The sequence below is a fragment of the Balaenoptera acutorostrata genome, chromosome 18, assembly GCF_949987535.1.
Source record: "Balaenoptera acutorostrata chromosome 18, mBalAcu1.1, whole genome shotgun sequence".
Classification (NCBI taxonomy): Eukaryota; Metazoa; Chordata; class Mammalia; order Artiodactyla; family Balaenopteridae; genus Balaenoptera; species Balaenoptera acutorostrata.
In genome coordinates this window covers 56,997,835-57,025,821 of record NC_080081.1, presented here as the reverse complement: position 1 = coordinate 57,025,821, position 27,987 = coordinate 56,997,835, and the positions used below count along the sequence as shown (strand labels likewise).

Sequence of the window (27,987 nt, the reverse complement as noted above, 5' to 3'; positions counted from 1 at the left end):
TTGGTGTCTGTTTTTTTGGTATCTCCCCTCATGCCTCATAAGCCCCTAACATAACAAGTCCATAATGGGTGCTTGGCTAAGTAGATTTACTTTGTTTGGAAGTCTATCAAGAGGCCGAAGTTAAGGACAGTTATATTTTATGTTTTCTACATTGAGCTGAATACTTAGCTCCAGACACCCACCTGGTCTAAGTCAAAAGTGCTTGGTTTGAGTCTCAGCACTATTGCTTAATTAACCTCATGATCTTTGGCATATGATTTAACGTCTGTGTCTTTATCAATGATTTATTAATCCCTCAATTCCCTTTTAGTCCAAATGTTTGAAGACAGCTTGATTGATCTACAGCACTGGTTCTCAAAGTGTGGTCCCCAGATCAAGAATATCATCATCATCTGGGAACTGTTAAAAATGCAAGTTATAGATGCCCCCCATCCCATACCTACTGAATCAGAAACTCAACATTTTACAAGCCCTCCAAGTGATTCTGATGCATGCTAAAGTTTAAGAACAACTGATTTGCAGTGTAGTCAAATCCCTGGTATGGTGAGAAGCTCCATACCACAATGTTAACGGACATTGATGATTCTGCAGTCATTTCATGGTTGGCATTTAAATCCACTATCTCGTTTCATCTTTAAGTCTCTGAAGAATGGCTCACTATTGCATCGTACTCAAGTTTGCAGGTACTACCCACAGAACTGCAGCTCCTAAGCTTCTATAAAGTGTGGACAATTGAGGAGTGAAAAATCTTTCTGAGGGTGAACAAAGAATATGCAATGGACAGGGGATTAATTTCCAGCGGCTGCCTCCTAATTTTGTATTCATCCCATTGTACGCATGCTAGGCTACACATGCAACGTCTGCTGATATACATTAGGTAACTGGGCATCCAGCAGCCCTGGTTGGTTGCACACCTCCCATGTACAACTCTAAAATTAAAGCCCAGTTTGAAGCTGGCTGAAGGCTTACTGCTAGGAAAATGAGATAAGGAAGAAATGGCTTCTGTTAATCAGCGCTTTTGGCCTCTACTCTTCAATCTTTGCTAATTTGTCCTTTGAAATTGTACGTTCTGTGTTGGACAAAGACTTCTAAGAGTATCTGGGATTTTTATAAAAAGACTTACATTTATAAGCTGATTGTATTTATCCACAACATTTCCCCTCACACTATACCTACATGTACGCTGCAGTCTTGCTGTGCTATATTTTTGCTCTATGAAGTATTCATACTTCTGTGGGACTACATGTATCATCATAAAGAAGAGCCACCCCAGCACAGACTCACGGACTGGGTCTCTGGCATCATTTCATTTCAATTCAGCCCACATTCATCAAGCAGCTACTTTGTGCCAGGGGCTGGGCATATATGGATCCCTCAAGCACAGTTTCTGCCCTCAAAAGCTCACAATATTGTAACAACTTCTTGTACCTTAGTGGTGAATATTTTTGCTTAAATGAAGTCTTCCCTGGTTCCCGCTCCATCCCCCCCACCCCCCCACCCCCCCAGAGAACTGAAGTGACTCCTTACTTCTCTGAACTCCTGATTATGCTCGACCTGTGTCCCCAGGAGAATGAGGGGCCCAGCGGACCCCTGCCTAGAAGTCAGAGCCCCAAAACACAAGACTGTGGCCATCTGGCCACTCAGATGGGTCATCAGGAGGTGGTGGCTGCATTGCAAATGGCCCCTACGCCCAGTTTGTGGGAGCAAAAAATGTGTGAGTGTTTCCTGTACTCCTGTAGTGGGTGACATGGAAGAGAATGCCAGTCATCTCAAAGGGATGTGCCCGTGAGCGCCACCTGGAGGCACAGTGGATCCCTACAAAGACAGTTTACCAAGAGCTGACCCTGAAGAAGTCACTTGTCATTCTTCATCAACTGCTTTATATTTCCGTATGTGGCCATGTGCACTTGTTTTACTTTACCAGCTAGATTGTAAACTCCTGGAGAACACACCTGGGTCTTAAGAGGAATATTATCTTTCCTAGTACCTATTTGATGGTGATGATCATAAATACAGTATATTATCAGAAAGAATGTATGGTGCTTTATATGCATTAATAATTTCTCATGATAATCGATTTTTTTCCTCTTCATTCTAGCACAGGTGCATATACCTTGATAGTACCAAATGAAAAACGAAGAAATGAGATGCAACAGAGTATGTATATTATTTACCATTCAAAATACGTCTCATTTTCTTTCTTTTTGTTTTTAAACTACAGTTTTTGTTACTTTATTCATAATTTTTTAAAAAATTTATTTTTGGCTGCTTTGGGTCTTTGTTGCTGCGCGTGGGCTCTCTCTAGTTGCAGCGAGCGGGGGTTATGCTTCATTGCGGTGCACGGGCTTCTCACTGTGGTGGCTTCTCTTGTCATGAAGCACGGGCTCTAGGCACGCGGGCTTCAGTAGTTGTGGCTCACAGGCTCTAGAGCGCAGGCTCAGTAGTTGTGGGTCACGGGCTTAATTGCTTCCCGGCATTTGGGATTTTCCCAGAGCAGGGCTCGAACCTGTGGCTCCTGCATTGGCAGGCAGATTCTTAACCACTGCGCCACCAAGGAAGCCCAACTTTGGCAGTTTTAATTATACCTTTTAAAATTATTCTATTGTTAGTGCTTCTAAATTTGTTTCTCTGTGTTAATAGCAGAACTCATTGCACGGTTATAAATCTGAGGTTTCTGTTGGGCTTAAACAATTTCACACCTATTGTCAATAGACCTATCAAGTTCCTGTAAAATTGGGCTCACTGCAGATATCCTTACAGGACTTGGAACACTTTTGAAAGAGACAAGTGATATATGAAATAGATTATAAAATTCTCTTTGTAGATCTGTCCCATTCCTTCTTTTTTTTTTTTTAATAAAGATGACAGGGTTTTTTTAAACTTTGGGTTTATTTTATTTATTTATTTATTTATTTATGGCTGTGTTGGGTCTTCGTTTCTGTGCGAGGGCTTTCTCTAGTTGCGGCGAGTGGGGGCCACTCTTCATCGCGGTGCGCGGGCCTCTCACTGTCGCGGCCTCTCTTGTTGCGGAGCACAAGCTCCAGATGCGCAGGCTCAGTAGTTGTGGCTCACGGGCCTAGTTGCTCCGCGGCATGTGGGATCCTCCCAGACCAGGGCTCGAACCCGTGTGCCCTGCATTGGCAGGCAGATTCTCAACCACTGCGCCACCACAGAAGCTCCCATTCCTTCTTTTTTATAAATTTTTATTTATTTATTTTTATTTTTGGCTGCATTGGGTCTTCGTTGCTGTGCGCGGGCTTTCTCTAGTTGCGGTGAGCAGGGGCTACTCTTCGTTGCGGTTCCCGGGCTTCTCATTGCTGTGGCTTCTCTTGTTGCAGAGCACGGGCTCTAGGCATGTGGGCTTCAGTAGTTGTGGCACACGGGCTCAGTAGTTGTGGCTTGCGGTCTCTAGAGCGCAGGCTCAGTAGTTGTGGCGCACGGGCTTAGTTGCTCCGTGGCATGTGGGATCTTCCTGGACCAGGGCTCGAACCCGTGTCCCCTGCACTGGCAGGCGGATTCTTAACCACTGTGCCACCAGGGAAGTCCCTGTCCCATTCCTTCTTAATGGAATTTTTTTTTAGTCTCTGTGTTCCCATAATTTTGTAACTATCAGCAGTTTTTATTCGTGACTTCACTACCCTCAGCTGTTTTTATTCGTGACTTCACTTTCCTTCTTTAGATTATAAGCTCTTTGAGGGCAGGGGCTACATCTTACTTGTTTTTGTGCTCCGTGTACCTAGTGGGCATATAACATGCTTAACTGAAGTTGTACAGTAAAATAAATGCTGCCCTTTAAAGTTACAGTATTATACCTTAGAGTTGGAAGGAGAACTAAAGTTCATTTAATTCACAAACAAGTTCTGAGGCTTGTTCAAGTCAACTGTGGGGCTAGCACTGAGATTCTGTGCTCTCCTATCTTGATCTTAATAGGAAATTTAATTTTGTAATGACCAATGGACATAAGGGCAAAGCAGGAAAGCAGCTTTATAAAGGTCTCCACTGGACAGGTAGGCCCCTGGGTGGTACATCTGAGTCTGTGCAGAATATGACAATCACATCTATGCTAACACGGTGACTGTGGGCACTGCCTGCAGGTGACCAACGGAATCCCAAAGATTCTGGCATCTTACAAGTTTTTGATTTAAATAGTTAACAGGAATTTAAGCCTCAGTGCAGTCTGGATTTTTGAGATGTTGCAGAAAGTTTTATTCCCTCTAATAATTAAAAAATATTATAAATGGACGTTTGAAATAATCACTTCTAATGAGATTCGGGCATACGTTGGAAGAACAGAACTAGTGTCTCTGGCGCCCCCTGCTGCCAGTCAGTGTATATTTGGGGAATGAGCACTGCTCTACAGGGAGTAGGCTTAGCCTAGCGGTTCCAAGTGCCAGGAATCTGAGAGGCCTCGTTCCTCATGGTTACATTAAGCTTGGGGAATATTTAAAATAAAGTGAATACGGGCATTAGAATTTTATGGGGATTTATGTTTACTGTGTGTGAAAAGTTCTTATTGACACATGAATGTTTTGCACACACTCTCTATAGGAAACTTTTAACATTAAATGATATAGGGTTTGAAAAATGCCAGAGTGGGAGGAAAAACTAAACTTCTTTATTTAGTAGGAGTTCAGGTTGTTTTCAATTTTTTAAAAAATTTCATTTAATTTATTTATTTTTGGCTACGTTGGGTCTTTGTTGCTGCGCGCAGACATTCTTTAGTTGCGGTGAGCGGGGGCTACGAGCAGGGGCTACTCTTCGTTGTGGTGCGCGGGCTTCTCATTGCAGGGGCTTCTCTTGTTGCAGAGCACGCGCTCTAGGCGCAAGGGCTCTAGGTGCGCGGGCTTCAGTAGTTGTGGCACGTGGGCTCAGTAGTTGTGGTGCACGGGCTTAGTTGCTCCGCGGCACGTGGGATCTTCCTGGACCAGGGCTTGAACCCGTGTCCCCTGCATTGGCAGGCGGATTCTTAACCCCTGCGCCACCAGGGAAGCCCCTGTTTTCAAATTTGAACCTTCTGTGCAGACTCTTGGAGAGAAAGTGCCTTAGGGTGACCCCAAGGGGTTAGGACTGGGTGGGTGGTGTCTTCCTTTCCTGGATATCTTGTCCACTCATGCTTGCATGTAGTAAATTGTCCATCTGATGGTGGTTTGTTATGCTTTCAAGGGAGCAGTTCCCTTTTCACGCTCTAATAATTGATGATTTGATATTTCTCACCTGGCTTAGTGGCTGCAAAAGAGCTGAAGGACCTGGAGAGGTGGAAGGAGCAACAAAGGACGAAGCCCATTAACCTGGCACCCATGCAGCTAGGTAAGCCAGCAAGCCAGTTGCTTGAATGCGGAAGGACAGGGCCACCCAAGGATCCTGTTAGCATCTTGCCCACATCTGTCTTTCAATGTACGTTATAGGTCATTGGACCATTGTGCTGCTTGAAATGGAATGCATTTAATGTCAAAACATGCACTTAAAGTCAAAAGTATGCAGGTATACTGTTGTTTCTGATTTTCTGCAAGTAGCAAATGGATGATGCCACAGTTATGTGGGAATAAAAGGATGGCTTAATTGCCAAATAATCTAGAGCCTCTTAGTTGATCACCTCTAAAGAAATCTTACTTGGGCGCTGCATATGCCCTGTCATAGCTTTTACTCCCATCCTGGTTAGTGCTATCACAAGCATATTAATCATGGCAGTTAACTGGTTATGGGAAAAAGAATGAATGGAGAGTCAATTCCAACACTAAGATGCGAGTGGGCTGGGGACACAGGGTGGGTATAAAGAGAACATCGCCTGTGTTTTCATTCACAAGTAGAGACTCTTGGGCCTCTGGAGCACGTGGCAGTGTGATGAATTGTCTGTGCTGCCTTTGCCTGGTGTTTGAATCATTCAACAGGGAAGCCCTCTAATGGGAATCATTCACATCTTCTCTCTTCCAGAAGCAGCTGAGAGCTTAAAGGGCTGGACACACAGTTCCCACAGATTTAGTTCACACAAATGTGTTACGAGTCAGAGGCCACTTACTCTCACAGTGGTTTTATCTATTTATTTATTTTTTGGCTGCACCGTGTGGCATGTGGGATCTTAGTTTCCCTACCAGGGATCGAACCCACGCCCCTTGCAGTGGAAGTGCAGAGTCTTAACCACTGGCCTGCCAGGGAAGTCCCTCATAGTAGTTGTCAAGAAGTATTTTTTCCAAGATGTGGGTAAAAAATAACCTAATTTGGTAATCACTTAATGGGTGCAAGTAATAGTATTATCATCATCATCCCACTGTATTTCATGAAAGGGGTTAATCTCGTGTCACCATTTTGCTGAATAAGCTGCATTTGAGGGGTGCAACCTGGAGACAGCTTTGTCCTTCCTAACGGGCCCCCTCACACTAGCTATGTGGGTCTACTTTTTCTTATGTTCTTTGGATGAAATTAGATCTTTTTGGTATTTCTCAAATAATAAAGTTGTCCAGCTAATTCTAGGCATAAAAACAGTGTCATTTCAGTAATTAAGTTTAGTCCTAAATACTGGTCAAAACTTTGTTACTGACAGAGATTAAAGCTTCTTCCCTGCTCCAGCCCAGGTCTATTTTGGATAGAAAGTTGGCAAAGGAAATGGGGTGTGGCTGAATTTTTCACTATTGACTCCACTGTTCCCAGATTCTGACCCCTCATGGGTCAAAGGGAGAAGGGGAGGTTAGGGTCTATAGTGCACCGATCCCAGTTTCTTCAAGTTTTGGTGTGTGTTTACTGTGCATCTCACCCCTGGGGTTCTTGGAGTTCTTCAGAGTCCCTCCTTGCCTGCCAGCCATCTCTCACCTGGATTTCCTTGATAAATATGATACTTTTTCCTGCTGGCAGTGCTTAGCTTCACCACTGGCTCTTGGTAGCTGGACTATCTTTGTAGAGCTCCATTGTACCTCTGGGTGGCCCACATGGGCAAGGCCCTTTTTAATTTTTTTGGCCATGCCATGTGGCATACAGGATCTTAGCTCCCCAACCAGGGATCGAACCTGTGCCCCCTGCAGTGGAAGTGCAGAGTCTTAACCACTGGACTGCCAGGGAAATCCCGGGCAAGTCCCTTTAAGATGACTTTAGATTGGCATTCTCTTTCATGACAACCAGATTGGGAGTGCAGGAAACACTTGTGCATCCTTCCCACAAACTCTGGGAATACAGGCCATTTGCCCTGCAGCCGTCTCTTCTTTATGACCGGTCTGAGTAGCCACATGAGAGCAGCCATGTGCCTTTTGGCTCTGACCTTCCTAAGCATGGGTCCACTAGGTCCCTCAGTCTCTTGGGGACACAGATTGAGCTCTTCAAGTGATTTTCATTAAACCTCTCTTACTCACATTGATGTGAAGATTCCTCCTTCCCCAAACACATACACAGAGAAGATGAAATTCACAAAGACATCTTCTCTCTGATTTCTACCTTCCTTTGACCTAGCTAACCTCTTTTATAGACTGAAGGTAGTTGCCAATTAAGGTTCCCCAAACTGGTTTTCAGTTACCCCCTTGCAGATCCTGCCTAGGGAGCGAAGCACTTGCCTTGGGGATTTGGAGTTGTTGGTGCCTACTGTCTTGGGGCCTTAACCAAGAAAAGAGCAGGAGTTCTGCTATATGGTGTACCTAGGAATGGTCAAGGCGGAAGAGGGTAGCGAGTAGAAAAGAATTCTAGAATGTTTTAAACTTTGAGATGAGTTTTAAAGAAAACCTGCAAATGCTTATACATCTTTTTCCATTTTTATTTTTTAATTTAATTTTTTAATATTTTGGCCACGCCATGCGGCATGTGGGATCTTAGTTCCCTGATGAGGGGTTGAACCCGCACCCCCTGCAATGGAAGCATGGGGTCTTAAACACTGGACTGCCAGGAACATCCAACTTGCTCCATTTTTAAATTCTCAACTCCTCCTCTATTCCTCTACCCTGTAAAATAAAATATTGGAATGGTTCTAGGCGATACTGAAAGTGGCTGTAACATTAGATAAAAGCCTCAATAGCCCTCACTGTTTCTTTCCTTAGGGCCAAGACCAAACAGGTATTATAGAGCTTTTGGGACTCAGAAGTCTCTGTGGTGTCTTTATCTGTTCAATTATAACAACTATGATGAATGCAAATTGTTTTACTGCATCTTCTGTGCAAGTGAATCTTTCAGAGAACTGACACTTTTAGTGACCAAATCACCAGAGAATTATTTCAAAGGAATCTTTAAAATATGCACGCCAAGCTTGCAAGAACACTGAGAAATCCCTAAACAGTAATTCTTAGATGATTGTCAAACTGCAAGGATTTCTGGCCCCCAGTTATTATAGGTTTAAGAGAGAGCAGACGAATGATAACATCCATATTTTTCTCTTGAATACCTAAAGAAAAGAACAATAAATAGTATGGATTGACGATCAATTTTAATTAGAATATTCCCATTGTACTTTTAAAAACTGGATTATAAAGACTGTATACTCGTCTCATGGCAAGACCTCTGAGGCTTTCCTGAGCTTTTGCTACTTGAATACAGGGCAATAGAGTCAGAAGAAGAAAAACATTGGAAGCATCACTGATCATCATCTTTATTAGGTTAAGGAATGGTCATACTCTAGCAGAAAGAATGTTCTGGAATTTCCAGAGCACTATTTCTTATTATTTAGCATGGACCTTCAGGTGTGATTTCAGTCTAAAGAAAAATTTGAATACCTACATGATTGAAAAACCTTAGTAGCATTGTCCTCTTCTTGGGGGAATATGGCCTTATCTTTCTGTCCAGCTCTTTATCTTTTATGCAATTACTATTGTTTAATGTCTTATTTAAAAAACTGGTTATGTTACCGAACCAAATCTGGGCCTGCTCACCCATGCGCAGTAAAGCCAAGCTACTGACACTGGGTTGTGGTGAAGGGAAGTGCAGTTCAGTAAGGCATCATCAGCCAAGGAGTTGGGGATAGCTAGTGCTCAAAAAACCTGAACTCCCCGATGGGTCTGAGGAAAGCATTTTTAAAGGCCAGGTGACAGAGGGGAGTGATCAGCTTGTGCACAATTCTGATTGGTTGATGGTGAGGTAACAGGGCTGGCTGTGTCACAGGGGTTAACGTTATCAATCCTTAGGCTCCAGGAGACTTGGGGGCTGTGTGCTCACGGTCATCACGTGCTTACATCTTCCATTTGGTGGGGGTTTTAGCATCTGTAAAACAACTCAGGAAATGTGCATCAGGTACTATTCTGTAGGTACTTCAGGGAGGAGCTAAAGCAGAGGATACAGGGGAGGGGTCTGTCCTGGGAAGAACCCATAGGGTCTTGCTCAGTTACAGTTCCCCATTTTCTTTGATACTCCTTAATCTTGAGAACAGGTGTTGGACAAGAAAGGGAGTAACGTTTTGTATAGAGAGGTTAATCATAAACTCGGCAGAGGAACTTGGTTTTAGGGGGACTTGGTTTCAGTTATGTCCTTATTTCCAGGGGTATGAAAATGTTAAAGAAACTCATGGTGTAGACTTATCATGTGTTTAATTAGTCTTTGATGGCTGACAATTAAGCTTAACATTCATGTTTCACCTTCATGACTTTTTTGTTTACTTAGGTGGAAACCAGTCAGAGGTTGAAGTCAGGCAGAGACAACAACTTCAACTGATACAATCTAAATACCAGAAAAAGGTCAGAATCCATCTCTTTTAGCTTAAATTTGGCAGGAAATTAGAGTACCAGCACTTTCAAAGTAACCATGAAATAACACAGTAACTTTACCAAAAGCATAAAACCTTCGAACAAACTGCAAAAGAAAGTCTCAAAAATCAAAGAAATCAGGATGTGAGAAGTGAAGGGATAAATACTGCAAATTCTCACCCAAGCTGTCTATCAGTCAGTGAGACCTTTGGTAAAGGGGTTTTTTCCCCCCTAGTTTAAGTCTCTACTATGTTTTGAATATTCGGGTTCCAAGAACATGGATTTGTTTACTCCATTCCAGTCCTGAAAGTACTACAAAAATTTTTAAGATTCCAGCAATTTTTTTTTTTTAACAGTGAACTCTGAGTTTTATAATCAGGAAAAATCACCTGCCCTTTCTTCTCTCCAACCTGGTGGAGGTGGGTTGGGGACAGAGGAGACAGAAAGACAGAGACCAAAGAAGAAACACAAAGAAATTTCATGGGCAGCAGACGTGGGCTGACCATCCTCTGTGATCTAAGTAGCTCGAAGAACCAACCTATAATCATGGCACGCTATAGCACAAAAAATACTGTAATATGCCTTTCATCATAATTTTTTTTAACATCTTTATTGGAGTATAACTGCTTTACAATGGTGTGTTACTTTCTGCTTTATAACAAAGTGAATCAGTTATACATATACATATATCCCCATATCTTTTCCCTCTTGCCTCTCCCTCCCTCCCACCCTCCCTATCCCACCCTATAGGTGGTCACAAAGCGCCAAGCTGATCTCCCTGTGCTATGAGGCTGCTTCCCACTAGCTATCTATTTTACATTTGGTAGTGTGTATATGTCCATGCCACTCTCTCACTTCGTCCCAGCTTACCCTTCCCCCTCCCCGTATCCTCAAGTCCATTCTCCAGTAGGTCTGCGTCTTTATTTCCGTCTTGCCCCTAGGTCCTTCATGACAATTTTTCTTTTTTTTTTAGATTCCATATATATGTGTTAGCATATGGTATTTGTTTTTCTCTTTCTAACTTACTTCACTCCATATGACAGACTCTAGGTCCATCCACCTCACTACACATAACTCAATTTCGTTTCTTTTTATGGCTGAATAATATTCCATTGTATATATGTGCCACATCTTATTTATCCATTCATCCGATGATGGACACTTAGGTTGCTTCCATGTCCTGGCTATTGTAAATAGAGCTGCAATGAATATTGTGGTACATGACTCTTTTTGAATTATGGTTTTCTCAGGGTATATGCCCAGTAGTGGGATTGCTGGGTCGTATGGTAGTTCTATTTGTAGTTTTTTAAGGAACCTCCATACTGTTCTCCATAGTGGCTGTATCAATTTACATTCCCACCAACAGTGCAACAGGGTTCCCTTTTCTCCACACCCTCTCCAGCATTTATTGTTTGTAGATTTTTTGATGATGGTGATTCTGACTGGTGTGAGATGATATCTCATTGTAGTTTTGATTTGCAATTCTCTAATGATTAATGATGTTGAGCATTCTTTCATGTGTTTGTTGGCAATCTGTATATCATCTTTGGAGAAAAGTATTTAGGTCTTATGCCCATTTTTGGATTGGGTTGTTTATTTTTTTGATATTGAGCTGCATGAGCTGCTTGTAAATTTTGGAGATTAATCCTTTGTCAGTTGCTCCATTTGCAAATATTTTCTCCCATTCTGAGGGTTGTCTTTTCGTCTTGTTTATGACTTCCTTTGCTATGCAAAAGCTTTTAAGTTTCATTAGGTCCCATTTGTTTGTTTTCATTTCCATTTCTCAGGAGGTGGGTCAAAAAGGATCTTGCTGTGATTTATGTCATAGAGTGTTCTGCCTATGTTTTCCTCTAAGAGTTTGATAGTGTCTGGCCTTACATTTAATCCATTTAATCCATTTTGAGTTTATTTTTGTGTATGGTGTTAGGGAGTGTTCTAATTTCATTCTTTTACTTGTAGCTGTCCAGTTTTCCCAGCACCACTTGTTGAAGAGGCTGTCTTTTCTCCATTGTATATTATTGCCTCCTTTATCAAGGATAAGGTGACCATATGTGCGTGGGTTTATCTCTGGGCTTTCTCTCCTGTTCCATTGATCTATATTTCTGTTTTTGTGTCAGTACCATACTGTCTTGATTACTGTAGCTTTGTAGTATAGGCTGAAGTCCAGGAGCCTGATTCCTCCAGCTCCATTTTTCTTTCTCAAGATTGCTTTGGCTATTCGGGGTCTTTTGTGTTTCCATACAAATTGTGAAATTTTTTGTTCTAGTTCTGTGAAAAATGCCATTGGTAGTTTGATAGGGATTGCATTGAATCTGTAGATTGCTTTGGGTAGTATAGTCATTTTCACAATGTTGATTCTTCCAATCCAAGAACATGGTATATCTCTCCATCTATTTGTATCATCTTTAATTTCTTTCATCAGTGTCTTATAGTTTTCTGCATACAGGTCTTTTGTCTCCTTAGGTAGGTTTATTCCTAGATATTTTATTCTTTTCATTGCAATGGTAAATGGGAGTGTTTTCTTAATTTCACTTTCAGACTTTTCATCATTAGTGTATAGGAATGCAAGAGATTTCTGTGCATTAATTTTGTATCCTGCTACTTTACCAAATTCATTGATTAGCTCTAGGAGTTTTCTGGTAGCATCTTTAGGATTCTCTATGTATAGTATCATGTCATCTGCAAACAGTGACAGCTTTACTTCTTCTTTTCCGATTTGGATTCCTTTTATTTCTTTTTCTTCTCTGATTGCTGTGGCTAACACTTCCAAAACTATGTTGAATAATAGCAGTGAGAGGGGGCAACCTTGTCTTGTTCCTGATCTTAGAGGAAATGGTTTCAGTTCTTCACGATTGAGAACGATGTTGGCTGTGGGTTTGTCATATATGGCCTTTATTATGTTGAGGTAAGTTCCCTCTATGCCTGCTTTCTGGAGGGTTTTTATCATAAATGGGTGTTGAATTTTGTCGAAAGCTTTCTCTGCATCTATTGAGATGGTCATATGGTTTTTCTCCTCAGTTTGTTAATATGGTGTATCACATTGATTGACTTGCGTATATTGAAGAATCCTTGCATTCCTGGAATAAACCCCATCTGATCATGGTGTATGATCCTTTTAATGTGCTGTTGGAGTCTGTTTGCTAGTATTTTGTTGAGGATTTTTGCATCTATGTTCATCAGTGATATTGGCCTGTAGTTTTCTTTCTTTGTGACATCTTTGTCTGGTTTTGGTATCAGGGTGATGGTGGCCTCGTAGAATGAGTTTGGGAGTGTTCATCCCTCTGCTATATTTTGGAAGAGTTTGAGAAGGATAGGTGTTAACTCTTCTCTAAATGTTTGATAGAGTTTGCCTGTGAAGCCATCTGGTCCTGGGCTTTTGTTTCTTGGAAGATTTTTAATCACATTTTTAATTTCAGTGCTTGTGATTGGTCTCTTCATATTTTCTATTTCTGCCTGGTTCAGTCTCGGAAGTTGTGCATTTCTAAGACTTTGTCCATTTTTTCCAGGTTGTCCATTTTATTGGCATAGAGTTGCTTGTAGTAATCTCTCATAATCCTTTGTATTTCTGCAGTGTCAGTTGTTACTTCTCCTTTTTCATTTCTAATTCTATTGATTCGAGTCTTCTCCCTTTTTTTCTTGATGAGTCTGGCTAATGGTTTATCAATTTTGTTTATCTTCTCAAAGAACCAGCTTTTAGTTTTATTGATCTTTGCTATCGTTTCCTTCATTTGTTTTTCATTTATTTCTGATCAGATCTTTATGATTTCTTTCCTTCTGCTAACTTTGGGGTGTTTTTGTTTTTCTTTCTCTAATTGCTTTAGGTGTACAGTTAGGTTGTTTATTTGAGATGTTTCTTCTTTCTTAAGCTAGGCTTGTATTGCTATAAACTTCCCTCTTAGAACTGCTTTTGCTGCATCCCATAGGTTTTGGGTCGTCGTGTTTTCATTGTCATTTGTTTCTAGGTATTTTTTTATTTCCTCTTTGATTTCTTCAGTTATCTCTTGGTTATTAAGTAGTGTATTGTTTAGCTTCCATGTGTTTGTATTTTTTACAGATTTTTTCCTCTAATTCATATCTAGTCACATAGCGTTGTGGTTGGAAAAGATACTTGATACGATTTCAATTTTCTTAAATTTACCAAGGCTTGATTTGTGACGTAAGATATGATCTATCCTGCAGAATGTTCCATGAGCACTTGAGAAGAAAGTGTATTCTGTTGTTTTTGGATGGAATGTCCTATAAATATCAATTAAGTCCATCTTGTTTAATGTTTCATTTAAAGCTTGTGTTTCCTTATTTATTTTCATTTTGGATGATCTGTCCATTGGTGAAAGCGGTGTGTTAAAGCCCCCTATTATGATTGTGTTACTGTTGATTTCCCCTTTTATGGCTGTTAGTATTTGCCTTATGTATTGAGGTGCTCCTATGTTGGGTGCATAAATATTTACAATTGTTATATCTTCTTCTTGGATTGATCCCTTCATCATCATGTAGTGTCCTTCTTTGTCTCTTGTAATAGTCGTTGTTTTAAAGTATATTGTGTCTGATATGAGAATTGCTTTTCCAGCTTTCTATTTCCATTTGCATGGAATATCTTTTTCCATCCCCTCACTTTCAGTCTTATGTGTCCCTAGGTCTGAAGTGGGTCTCTTGTAGACAACATGTATACGGGTCTTGTTTTTGTATCCATTCAGCCAGTCTATGTCTTTTGGTTGGAGCATTTAATGCATTTACATTTAAGGTCGTTATCAATATGTATTCCCATTTTCTTAATTGTTTTGGGTTTGTTATTGTAGGTCTTTTCCTTCTCTTGTGTTTCCTGCCTAGAGAAGTTCCTTTAGCATTTGTTGTAAAGCTGGTTCGGTGGTGCTGAATTCCCTTAGCTTTTGTTTGTCTGTAAAGGTTTTAATTTCTCTGTCAAATCTGAATGAGATCCTTGCTGGGTAGAGTAATCTTGGTTGTAGGTTTTTCCCCTTCATCACTTAAAATATCTCCTGCCAGTCCCTTCTGGCTTGCAGAGTTTCTGCTGAAAGATCAGCTGTTAAGCTTATGGGGATTTCCTTGTATGTTATTTGTTGTTTTTCCCTTGCTGCTTTTAATATTTTTTCTTTGTATTTAATTTTTGATAGTTTGATTAATATGTGTCTTGGTGTGTTTCTCCTTGGATTTACCCTGTATGGGAGTCTCTGTGCTTCCTGGACTTGATTAAATATTAACTTTCCCGTATTAGGGAAGTTTTCAACTATAATCTCTTCAAATTTTTTCTCAGTCCCTTTCTTTTTCTCTTCTTCTTCTGGGACCCCTATAATTTGAATGTTGGTGCATTTAATGTTTTCCCAGAGGTCTCTGAGACTGTCTTCAATTCTTTTCATTCTTTTTTCTTTATTCTGCTCTGCAGGAGTTATTTCCACTATTTTATCTTCCAGGTCACTTATCCATTTTTCTGCCTCAGTTATTCTGCTATTGATCCCTTCTAGAGAATTTTATTTTCATTTACTGTGTTGTTCATCACTGTTTGTTTGCTCTTTAGTTCTTCTAGGTCATTGTTAAACATTTCTTATATTTTCTCCATTCTATTTCCAAGATTTTGGATTATCTTTACTATCATTATTCTGAATTCTGTTTCAGGTAGACTGCCTATTTCCTCTTCATTTGTTAGGTCTGATGGGTTTTTACCTTGCTCCTTCGTCTGCTGTGTGTTTCTCTTTCTTCTCATTTTGCTTAACTTACTGTGTTTGGGGTCTCCTTTTCGCAGGCTGCAGGTTCGTAGTTCCCGTTGTTTTTGGTGTCTGCCCCCAGTGGCTAAGGTTGGTTCAGTGGGTTGTGTAGGCTTCCTGGTGGAGGGGACTAGTGCCTGTGTTCTGGTGGATGAGCCTGGATCTTGTCTTTCTGGTGGGAAGGACCACGTCTGGTGGTGTGTTTTGGGGTGTCTGTAACCTTATTATGATTTTAGGCAGCCTCTCTGCTAATGGGTGGGGTTGTGTTCCTGTCTTGCTAGTTGTTTGGCATAGGGTATCCAGCACTGTAGCTTGCTGGTCGTTGAGTGAAGCTGGGTCTTGCGTTGAGATGGAGATGTCTGGGAGATTTTTGTCGTTTGATATTATGTGGAGCTGGGAGGTCTCTTGTGGACCAATGTCCTGAAGCTGGCTCTCTCACCTCAGAGGCACAGCCCTGATGCCTGGCTGGAGCACCAAGAGCCTGTCATCCACACAGCTCAGAATAAAAGGGAGAAAAAGAAAGAAAGAAAGAAAGAAAGAAGAAGATAAAATAAAACAAAATTAAAAAGTTATTAAAATAAGACAAAAATAATAATTAAAAAATATATTTTTTAAAGTAATAAAAAGAAAGAAGAGAGCAACCAAACCAAAACACAAATCCACCAGTGATAACAAGTGCTAAAAACTATACTATAAAAAAAAAAAGATGGAGAGACTGAACCCTAGGACAAATGGTAAAAGCAAAGCTATACAAAATCACACACAGAAGCATACACATACACACTCACAAAAAGAGAAAAAGGGGGAAAAAAAAAGTATATCGTTGCTCCCAAAGTCCACCTCCTCAATTTGGGATGATTTGTTTTCTATTCAGGTATTCCACAGTTACAGGGTACATCAAGTTGATTGTGGAGATTTAATCCGCTGCTCCTGAGGCTGCTGGTAGAGATTCCCCTTTCTCTTCTTTGTTTGCACAGCTCCTGGGGTTCAGCTTTGGATTTGGACCTGCCTCTGCGTGTAGGTCATCTGAGGGCATCTGTTGCCCTTCCAGACAGGACGGGGTTAAAGGAGCATCTGATTCGGGGGCTCTGGCTCACTCAGGCCGGGGGGGAGGGAGGGGTACGGATGCGGGGCAAGCCTGCGGCGGCAGAGGCCGGCGTGACGTTGCACCAGCCTGAGGCGCACCGTGCGTTCTCCCGGGGAAGTTGTCCCTGGATCACGGAATCCTGGCAGTGGCGGGCTGCACAGGCTCCTGGGAGGGGAGGTGTGGAGAGTGACCTGTGCTCGCACACAGGCTTCTTGGTGGCGGCAGCAGCAGCCTTAGCATCTCATGCCCGTCTCTGGGGTCCACGCTGATAGTCGCAGCTCGCGCCCGTCTCTGGAGCTCCTTTAAGCGGTTCTCTGAATCCCCTCTCCTCGCGCACCAGGAAACAAAGAGGCAAGAAAAAGTCTCTTGCCTCTTCGGCAGCTCCAGATCTTTTCCCGGACTCCCTCCTGGCTAGCTGTGGCGCACTAGCCCCCTTCAGGCTGTGTTCACGCCGCCAACCCCAGTCCTCTCCCTGTGATCCGACCTCCGAAGCCCGAGCCTCAGCTCCCAGCCCCCGCCCGCCCTGGCGTGTGAGCAGACAAGCCTCTCGGGCTGGTGAGTGCTGCTCGGCACCAGTCCTCTGTGCAGGAATCTCTCCGCTTTGCCCTCTGCACCCGTTGATGCGCTCTCCTCCGAGGCTCTGAAGCTTCCCCCCACCACCCACAGTCTCCGCCCATGAAGGGGCTTCCTAGTGTGTGGAAACCTTTCCTCCTTCACAGCTCCCTCCCACTGGTGCAGGTCCCATCCCTATTCTTTTGTTTCTGTTTTTTCTTTTTTCTTTTGCCCTACCCAGGTACGTGGGGAGTTTCTTGCCTTTTGGGAGGTCTGAGGTCTCCTGCCAGCGTTCAGTAGGTGTTCTGTAGGAGTTGTTCCACATGTAGATGTATTTCTGATGTATTTGTGGGGAGGAAGGTGATCTCCACGTCTTACTCTCCTGCCATCTTGAAGCTCCTCCTTTCATCATAATTTTGTGTTCCATTGGTTCAGACTGAAAAATAGTAACTGCTTTTTGTCTTCTGTAATCTCAATACAATTTAGCTGAAAAGAGAAGAATATATAAGAATCAAGAGGGAAGCTGAAGAAGCCGAAATCCAAAAAATGAAGGCAGTTCAGAGAGAAAAGGTAAGACATTGGAGAGAATGGTGAGTCAGCATTTACTGAGGGCTTCTGATGTGCCAGGTTCTGTCCTAGACACTGTTCATATACAAAGTGTTTAATCCTCACAAGAGCCTATGAAGTGTATAATATTCTTATTACCCAAGTTTGCAAATGAAACTGACAGAGGATTAGATAACTTGCCCAAGGACTCGTAGCCAGTAAATAGAAGTAGGGTTTGAATCCAGTCTGACTGATCTCAGAACTAGAGTTCTTTGTCATCACACTCTCTCGCCTCCCAGGTAAGTGATCAAAGGAGTAGCTGTGTATTTGGCCAGAAGGCACAGCAATTAGTAACAATGGCCACCAGTGGTACACCATCATATTTATATCCAAATATTGAATTTTCCACGGTGAGTGTTAAATAGGTGAACATACCTCTCTCACTGATAAAGAAAAAGCATGCATTTACATTTCAGTATTAGTGATATGATCTATTTCAAACCTCAAACTGATGTGTTTAGCTTTGATACTCTTTCTGGGGCTTGGGGGGAAAAATCTCTTAAAAATGCTCATCTGCTAGAGAAGGAAGAATGTACTGTTCTTCTATCCCCATTCCCGCCCCCCCCCCCCGCCCTTCCTGCTCCCATTCCCCACAAAGTCCTAAGCTGTAATGGGTTTTAAGTGTTGGAGGTCTGGGGGCAAGAGGTTGACTCATGATACTGATGACCAAGTATGACATCTGCTGCAGGTTTAAGTCATGAAAACACAATTCTTTTTCTTGCTGTCTGTATCTCTCTTCATCCTTCTCTTTCTTTTTTTCCTCTTAAAGATTCAGTGTTGGTCAAAATTTAAACGTGGTTACCAAGCAATAGATATTTTTACTAGAGTTAATGAAGCCCAAAGCTGATGGCTTGTGGAATGTGCAAGAGTGTGAGTCTTTTCTTTCCCCGAGGAGCTCTCTACCTGGCTGGGGAGCAAACTAAGTCTTTCTTGCAAGGTGTCCTGTTGTGCTGTGTGACCTTGGACAGGCCCCTACCCCTCTCCGAACTGTTCCTGTAAAGTGAGTCTGTAAGCCTCACCTCCTTGTCTCTCAAGGCTGGGAACATGTGTAGATGTAGAGATGCTACATCTGTAGAGATGCTACATCTGTAAAGAGGTAGGCTCTGGGGTAGAGATAAGACTGGACTTATAAATGAGGAATTGAAATGCTGGAGGTATAAAAAAAAAAGAGTATAGGCACTTTGTTTACTAAATTTGATTCAGCAGTTCACTTCCAAGTCATCAGCTATTACACCTTCATTGAAAAGATTCTCATAATAACTTTTTAAAACCTGTCTTTCTCTCTCTTTCTACCTCTCTATTCCTCAGTCTTTTCCATTCAACCCCACCCCCGCCCCATTTTTTCCTTCAAAGGAAGGTTCACACTTCAGTCTTGTGAATGTAGAGAAGGTATTCCCTTTATATAGCATAATCATTCTATATTTCAGGTGCAACTAAGAAAATCATCAAATCTAATTAAGGGGCTTGCAGATCCTAAAGAATTGTGTTGTAAACTCTTATCGTAAAAGTGATTTATTAGTTGTCATTTAATACCCATAATTGGCCAGCTTGTGGGTCATTTATAACTCATTTGTTCTTTGGTCAAATTATGTATACTATTCAGAAATGTTAGTGGCTGAAACAGTTTTCTTTAACATTGAGTAAAAGCAGCATTCCCTCCCTTTCCAAGTTATACTATAACACTAGATGTACAGCAATCATTAACTACAGAAGTCTTTACTGGGTTGGCTTTTCTAACATGACAAGTGTAATGATTATTGATATACATTTGTCCAAAAGTGAGAGATGGGGAGAGGGAGTTGATACGTATAGATCCATCCCAGTCAAAATGTGGTCCTTGAACCAGCAGCCTTGATATAACTTATTAGACATACAGAATCTCAAATCCCACCCCAGACCTTCTGAAACAGAACCTGCATTTTAACAAGCTCCCCAGGTGGTTCTTGTACACATACCGGTTTGAGGAGCATTAATCTAAATTGCCTTACAGGAGAAGGAGCAGCCCACTCTGGTCCTTCCACAGACCTGATTTCTCTGGCTAATTGGCCCGGACTGCCACCCTGACCTAGCTCTCCCTGTTGTATATAAATCTGTTGCTTTTCATACTAAATGTGAGCCCATTTAATAGCTTGTGTCAGATAAAAGAAAAGTGGACATTAGCCATCTAGAAATGGCATACTTCACTTCGCCAGTGTGAAAATGGCCAAGGGAAGCGATAATGGCTGTGCTCATGGAGCATTTATTCCTTAAAATGCACAGCAAACACACACATGGACACCAGCTTACAAAATACCACCGTCCCCCTCAGGCAAATGGCTGCTGTCCAGGAACTATGAGCCAAGTCGAATGCAAGAGCCTATTGCCACCCGAGAACCTCTAACTTGGCCTCTTGGTCTTAATCCCCCTTGACCTTCAGTTTGTCCTCTCCCAGGAGGGGTCACCAGGGAACACTGGGTCTCTTTCTGATTGGTCACCACCTGTGTGTGAGTAAGGGGAGAGTAAACTGTACTCCCTGCCAGCACATATGGGTCCTTAATATGCACAAAGGTATGAAAGGCAGCCAGCTCTTTAGCCTCTGATCATGACAATGGGATCCAGGAAGGGTTAATCCTGTGGGTTAAGGGGAACTTTGGAGAGGGCACTCGGATGCTTCAGTTAAACTTGTATTCCCTACATTAGAGTATGTTGATGTTATGTATTGTTCCAGTGGTGTACCGGGGCCTCCTTGTACTGGCTCATGAGAGTGGACTGTTCTATTTTGTGGGCTAGCGGACTTCATGTTGGTAGACTGAAACTGACCATGAGGAGTATTTTCACCACAGAAATCAGTAAATGCTACAAATCAACCTCCCTTCCTCCTCCCTGCTAGAGCTGGTTGTTAAGCTTATCAGCACACCACTGCTTTGCCCTAAAGGAAAGAGGTCCTCCTTTCACTGCCTCCGCCTCCCGCCCTGCCACATTCCCAAACCAAGCTTCAGAGGGCTTGGCGGCAAGGGCAAGGATTTTATGAATTATCTGGCACATTATGTGTCTGATACTTACTGATTTAAAAATAGATTACAACCCATGTGGTAGGCAGAAAAATGCCCCCTCTTCCACATTCTAATCCCTGGAACCTAGGGAGATGTTCTGTTATATGGCAAAGGGGAGCTAAGTTTGCAGGTGGAATTAAGGTTGCTAATCAACTTACTTTCAAGTAGAGAGAGTGTGTATCCTGCATTATTCAGGTGGGTCCAATGTTATCATAAGGGTCCTTAACTTGGAAGAGGGAGACAGAAGATTGAGAGCATGAAGAGATGGAGCAGGAGAAAGACTCAGCCTGCCATTGTTGGCTTGAAGTAGAGAAAGGCCATTGGATAAAGGAGACTAAACCTATGGGTAGGAGCTACAAAACCATAACTGTGGTACCCCTAACTTCTACACTGAACAAATAGATGATGGACATCTTAGGATAGCAGAGCATGCAAACAGAAGATGTGATTCTGGAAATAAGAGTCCTTATTGTAGGGGTAGAAAGAAGTAAAGACCCTGCTGTAGTCTTTGGAGGGGACTCATACTGCTAGCTACCGAAAAGCCTTGTGGACATAACAGCTGCTACTGGTACTGGAGTCTGCCAATTTCCCTCAACATCAATATATTATTTTAGCCCCGTTAGACCCGTTTTGGACTTCTGACCTCCAGAACTGTAAGATTATTAACAAATTTATGTTGTTTTAAGCTATTAAGTTCATGGTTGTTATAGCAGCAATAGAAAACTAATACAACTCATGTGGTTTTATAGTGTATTAATTTCTCTTCCTGGAGATCTGTATGGCAGAGTAATAATTTGATTTTTTCCAGACTTTCATAACGCCCACGAACTTAAAAAATAAAAATCTCCAATTCCATGTCAAAGACCCTCCGTACCTCCTGGATTCATCTTATTCTGCCTTTGATCCTCGTATGTTTGAAATCATATTATATAGGGCTATATAGTTTACAAATTCTTTCATTTGATTCTCCCAACCTCTTAGGGTATTATAACCTCAGAAAGGGCAAGAAATCAGCTACAGATCTGAGTGGCAAACGAAGCCTTTCCTTGTTCTTTCCAGTAAACTATAAAGTCATAAAGCTGATGAAGTTATGTGGAGCCCTGGAGGTCACGGTGTTTTATGTAGACACTGAGAAGCATCATTAGTTCGTTTGAATGTTATAAAATGAAGTAGGAACTACTTTGTACCTACTTCATTTCCTATTAGCATAGAAAACAAGGTATGCATATTAGATGCAGAGATGCATCCATATACATGTTTTTTGGTTTTTTAAAAATTAATTAATTAATTTTTGGCTGCATTGGGTCTTTGTTGCTGCGCACAGGCTTTGTCTAGTTGGGGCGAGCGGGGGCTGCTCTTCGTTGTGGTGTGCGGGTTTCTCATTGTGGTGGCTTCTCTTGTTGCAGAGCACGGCTCTAGGCACGTGGGCTTCAGTAGCTGTGGCTCACGGGCTCAGTAGTTGTGGCTCTAGAGCGCAGGCTCAGTAGTTGTGGTGCACGGGCTTAGTTGCTCCGCGGCATGTGGGATCTTCCCGGACCAGGGCTTGAACCCATGTCCCCTGCATTGGTAGGTGGATTCTTAACCACTGCACCACCAGGGAAGCCCCATATACATGTTTTTAAGAAATCACACTGTTGCTTATTTCTAGGAAACAAGTACTAGCGAGGGCTAATGGTTTTAGGAATAAAACTCAACATCAAGGAAATTATTTCAATATTGTTTTTATAAACTGGGAAAAGTTTCCATTTCTGAAAACTTTCAAGGAACAAAACAGAACTTTCAAGTATTTCCCAGAAATACGGTTCCTACATCATGCATGTCTTTGTGGATGAACTGGTGTGGGCATTAACCCTCTGGTTGTTGGAATGCAGTAGGGTCCCATTAATTGACCCCATTAATTAATCCCATAATGTTGGGATGTTAATGATATCTCTGAAATGCAGATGTAGTACTAAAAGGGTAAGCTGTTAGCTTATGTTTCACTTTCCTTAGCTGTAAAATGGGTATAATAATATAATAATGGGACTGGTGGGATTAAAGGATACAGTAGGTGCAAATCTCTTTGTACAATGGGTAGCACTAAGTAAGCAGTGAAAAAGGGTGCCCTGACCTAATTAACTATACATGTAAAGAAGTGCCCTATTTCATTTGACTCTACTATTATATCAACCTCTTGTGTGGAAGGCAGAGAGGATTTTTGTCTTACGCATGAATTGGATCGGTTTAATTTATTTCTAAATTAAATAAACCCACATGAACTGGGTTACTGGAGAAAAAACACACTGGCTCTTCCTGTCACACGAGATTGCTGGGCTTCCCTCCCAGCTGGGTCTTTAACAATTCCTAGTGCACAGCATTTTCCTTTGCAGTCTAGGCTCATCTCTAATTACAGACATCTTCCTCCCTTCACATTCTTCTTATCCTCACGTTTCGTTTTCAGCACATGACCTCATTTCCCACCTTCTAGTGAATAAAGACCACAAGGCTGGAAGTACCTATATTTTTCTGTTTCCTTACTTTTCCTTTGCTGTTTCTGCCCCCGTCTCATCTCAGCAGGAATAAGAAAGTGCTCTTCCTTGTTGCTATGATGGATTCTCCCACCCATGCTTCCCATCCCATCTTTCTTCCATCTCCCCGGGAACATTGCTGCTCCATCGGTTAACCCTCCTTTTCTCCTGTAGCTTTCTTCTTGTTTCTGTTTTTCTCTCTTGGGGTATAATCATAATGAAATCTCTCATCTTAAAAACAAAGTGTCTCTGTTCTGGTTTGCTTTCAACTCCTCCCTCCCAAGCATCACAGCTCAGCTTCTTGAAAGCCTTTTCTACCACATTGGATTCCTACATGCCAGTATGTAGACTGACTCCTTATCAATCACCTGAACCAAAAAAAAAAAAAAAATCATCTCTGTTTTAAACAAAGTTCCCCAGGTGATGCTGAGCTCAACTAGCTTAGAAACTTACCTTCTTTGAGTCCTCACCTTCACTTGTTCCTTGGTGGGCTGAGTTTGACTTCTGTCTCTAGTAATTCATTGGTATTTATCTAGCCAAGAATCACTAATGAGCTCTTAGTTGAAAAACTCAGTGGAGACTCTTCAGTTCCTAACTTATCTAAACTGTTTGTAATATTGTAACTATTTAAATAGTACTTTGTCCTTCAAATTCTACCCCTCTGGATTTCCTCTGGATCCTTTTCCTCTGCTTGTTTTTCTGCTATTGATGTTCTATCCAGGTCCCATCCATTCATCTTCTCTCATTTCCCTGTGCCTATGCCACCATATTCTTAGGTGAAAGCCCCCCGCATTTCCACGTCTGTGGATTTTGCTTGTGCTGATGATTTCTGAAATCCACATCTCCAGACCATATTCTTGAATCCCAGAACCATATATTTTCCTGTATGCTTGATATTTCTTTCTAGATGTGCCACGGTGTATCTGAAATTCAGTAGGTTCAAAACTGACCTCGTATTCATTCTGATGCTCTTAAATGATAGTCACCTGTAATCTTCCCCCCTTTTTTGACTCATTCTATATTAATATAGCCTACCTCCTACTATTTCTTTTTACTCTCCTCTTATTTCTGTCCCCCACATTTTTCTAGAATTTGTCCTTTCTTTTCTGTCCCTGTTGTCTTAATTTGGGACTCATAATTTATGGCCTGGATTACTGTGAGAACCGCACCGTTGGTTTTTGTATTTGTGGTCCTTTCTGTGGCTTATCCTTCGTGTTGCTTTCAGGGTGAGCTGCTTACCATCCTGCTTAAAATAACATAATGGCTCATCATTGCCTTTAATGAAGTCCAAACTCCTTTACTTGGCATATAAATTTCTTTATAATTTGCCTCTTCCTACTTTCTCAACCTTGTCCTCCACCCATCTCACTACAAACCCCTTTGAATTTATCCACAAGCTTCTTGGGGTTTCCCGAACTGGCATATTCTCTTGTGCCTTTCTATATTGAAAATATTATGTTATAGGAATGCCCTTTTCCTATTCAGGGCCACTACTATCCCATCATTGCCTTTGTGCAAATTAGAAACAGATTCTTCATCCAGGCAGTCAGTTCTGTGGGTGCTCAGATTGGTGACAGATGGTGCTTTTGTGAGAAATAGAAAAAGACACCTCTGCTGTGCTGAAACACCCCATGCTGGGTTGCAGGCCTTGGTAAGCTGAATGCTGCCTCTGTTTCAGCCTTTTTAACCTCTCTGCTAGGCCCCTGGGCAGTAAGAAACCATACAATGGAGTGCAGTAGCCTTGCTCCCATCACCTCGTTTTCCTCCTGGAAAGTTCTTGCTTAAGATTGGTCTCTATCTAGAATTTCTACCTCTCATTAGACCCATGGTTCTTATCCTTTTATTTGGTCATCAGCCCCTAGGGAAATCTGAAGAAAGCTATGGACTCACGCTCCATAAAAATGAGCATACTCCTATCAGACAGCTTATTCATGAACCCGAGGTTAGAAACCATATTCCAAATGTTATTCAAATTTTGGCTAACCTTAACCCTAACCCTAACCCTAACCCTAACCCTAACCCAGGATGGGGTCTACCCACATAGAAGGCACTGAATGAATGTCTGTGGAACTGCTGAAAGCATTTCCCAATTGCCCACTTCTGTGCTTTTTCTTTGTATTCATATTACATATTTGCAAACCTCTATTCCCTAATATATTTTACACACTGCCATCATGGCTTTCTTGTCTGTGTTCCCAGCTAGCTTCTAAAATTTTCCAGAGTAGGCACTGCTCTGTTTGTATTCCCAGAATCTAACAGAACATAGTACTGATCATATAATAGGCATTTGATAAATGTTTGTTGAATACATGAGATTCAGTGATATTAAATGATTTGTTTAAGGTCACTCAGTGATGGTGGACCTAGAACTCATTCCATATTTTTTCTTCTGGACCTCATGTTCTTAGATCTTTTATATTATGCATTTGTATACATATAAGTATGGTTGGGTGACTCCTTAACTCACTGTTAAATGGGAAGAAATAAGTAGTCTGACTAAATCTTAAGTATTTGGATTAGTGTACTAAAATAGCTACCACAGTGGTAGGTATCGAATACTTAAATACTCCAGTATTTTGCAAAATACTTCTCCATCAACTCTTGAGGGATAAACAGACCTTTGTTGGAAAGAATTAAGCTACTGAGTAACTGTTTTTGTAAGTTGAGTCCAATGATAATCTATTAGTGAAGAGATGAAAATCCATGTTCCAATTTCTGACCTTGCTAAAGGAACCCAGCCCTGGTCTCTAAATGCTTGTGTGATTTTCTCACTGTTCTCTAAGTAGCATTCCTAATCCTGGTTTAATCAATACCTACTGCTTGCTTGCTTGCTGTCTTTTACCTCCCGGCCCCCTTTTCTTCCCCCAGAGATGTGGGGAGCTCATCACAATTGACTACTTTTGGTCTCATGAGTCAGGATTTTTTTCTAGATTGAGATCATGTTTATTCAGTTGTACAATTTTCTGTTAGTTTTCTTCCTAGAACAGTGATTCATTAATAATCCAATTGCCTTGTATTATAATTGAATTACAACTGAATTGTATTACAATTCTCTTGGATTGTAGTAAATTTCCTTTATGTTTTTTCTGAAGCTGAAATCATCCATCTTACCTTTCAAAATGGGATGAGTAAATAGTTCTGTGTGAATGAAGACTTCCATGGAAATGAACAATATGAACAGTTTTTTCCTCTCTTTGGAAGATGGAGCTAAACTTATGTTAGAGTTTGGAAGTGACGATTTCCATTATTCACTTTTCACAGGTCTTCCTGAGGGACAAGTCCATTTTTTTTTTTAAAGCAAATCCAGCTGCTTGACTTCTCCCTTGGATTCAATTAAAACTTCAAGTCCTCCTGTGTTGTAGAACTTGTTTCAACTCCCCATTAAATTTGTTGTCTAGGAAGTCTACTTGTTTTTCACAGGCAAATTTTAAAAAATGACAGTTGTATCATAGTAAAAATACACAAGCGTTTCTGGGTTATTAAGTTGGATTAAAATATGCCAGAGCCATGGTGACAGTAATATCAAATGTGAAGTTCTTTATCTCTAGACTCTCCAAACAACTAATTTAAAAAATGAGAGGATTCTTCTATTCAAGTGGATGGCTTTTTTTGGACATTTGCTGTTCAGTCTCTCAACAGCTTTAAGTATCTGATTCTAAGTCAGAAGGGAATTGAATTGGCTTATTTTTTTTTTTTTTTTTTTGAATTGGCTTATTGAAAATCTTTTCCTGAATGCTTTATTGTAATGTGGAGATATATATGTAGTATCAACTACTTAACCATTTATATATATATATATATTTTGTAACATCTATTTAATCGTTTATTATAATTTTAATTTAACATGATTGGTGTGGAAATTTCATGTTTTCCTTAGAACATTTTGAAAACACTGCTTAAGATATAAATGTTGCTATCATCTGAACTAAGGTAAAAATGTGAAATACTGATTCTGTGATTATACCAATCAAGTTGGGAGAGGGGAGCCATGGAAAGAACTTGGAGCTCCTGGCTTTCAGTGTAGGGCACATGGGTTGTGACAGGGTTATCACCTTGGAAGCCCTGGTAGGTACCATATTGGATTACTGAGGCCACTTGAGCCTAAAGATTTTGGGCCTTGGGTAACTTTAACATCATGATTCTGCTTAAAGCTTTCCTAATAGATTACATTTTGATACTTGAAATTTCAGAGCAATAAACTAGAGGAGAAAAAGAGGCGTCAAGAAAACCTCAGAAGAGAAGCTTTTAGAGAACATCAGCAATGGTAAATTTATATTTTCAGAACTTTGTACCTTTTATAGACATATTGTTCATTGTGCTTTTAAATTCTAGGTGATAGTAACTATTCAAAACATCTGGTGTTGGATTGTTGACTATTAATTATGTAATTGAACTCTAGAAGTGAGGTTCTAAGTTTGGAGATATCTATACTCATTAAAGTATTCTTTAGCAGTCAACAGATTAGAAAGAATACTGCCAAATTTGAGAAATTCCCCATTCTAAATAGCTTGGAGGGCTTGCTTTTTGGTGATCCAGGTTACTCTTGATTATGAAGACTTCCAAAACACCAATATAAGGAAGATGTTGTTCGAAAGAAGTACCCAAGTAGAATCTAAACTAACTAGGGATTTACCTAATGGACTGAGGACTTCTATTTTTGTAAACAAGAATTGAGAAATAATTTCACATTTATCAGCAAAGCTCCCAATTTGTGGTCATACATCAAGGTAGTTTTTCCAGTATGACTTGTGAATTACAGCAGCTAACATGTATAGGGCAACTACTATGTGCTTTATAATGTAGATAATCTACTCTCTTATACAAGCTTTAAAGATAAGTTTG

At 41.1% G+C, this 27,987-nt stretch overlaps 1 protein-coding gene and 1 long non-coding RNA gene across 6 annotated transcripts in view; one reads left to right on the top strand and one right to left on the bottom strand.

Moving 5' to 3' along the window:
* The window catches only part of EPSTI1 (epithelial stromal interaction 1), a 112,377-nt gene that overhangs the window by 19,683 nt on the left and 64,707 nt on the right, over positions 1-27,987 (top strand). For 3 of the 4 annotated variants that reach the window (XM_057533001.1, XM_057533002.1, XM_057533000.1), the window contains exons 2-6: positions 2,099-2,157; positions 5,224-5,307; positions 9,562-9,635; positions 17,487-17,570; positions 27,336-27,409. In XM_057533001.1, coding sequence (XP_057388984.1) covers positions 2,099-2,157; positions 5,224-5,307; positions 9,562-9,635; positions 17,487-17,570; positions 27,336-27,409 — 375 coding nt within the window. The remainder of the gene's footprint in view (positions 1-2,098; positions 2,158-5,223; positions 5,308-9,561; positions 9,636-17,486; positions 17,571-27,335; positions 27,410-27,987) is intronic. The other variant, XM_057533003.1, reaches the window with a different exon arrangement.
* LOC130705618 (uncharacterized) overlaps positions 10,401-27,987 on the bottom strand; it is an 89,271-nt gene continuing 71,684 nt past the window's right edge. For both annotated transcript variants that reach the window (XR_009005938.1, XR_009005939.1), the window contains exon 5: positions 10,401-17,486. This is a non-coding gene — a long non-coding RNA (uncharacterized LOC130705618). The remainder of the gene's footprint in view (positions 17,487-27,987) is intronic.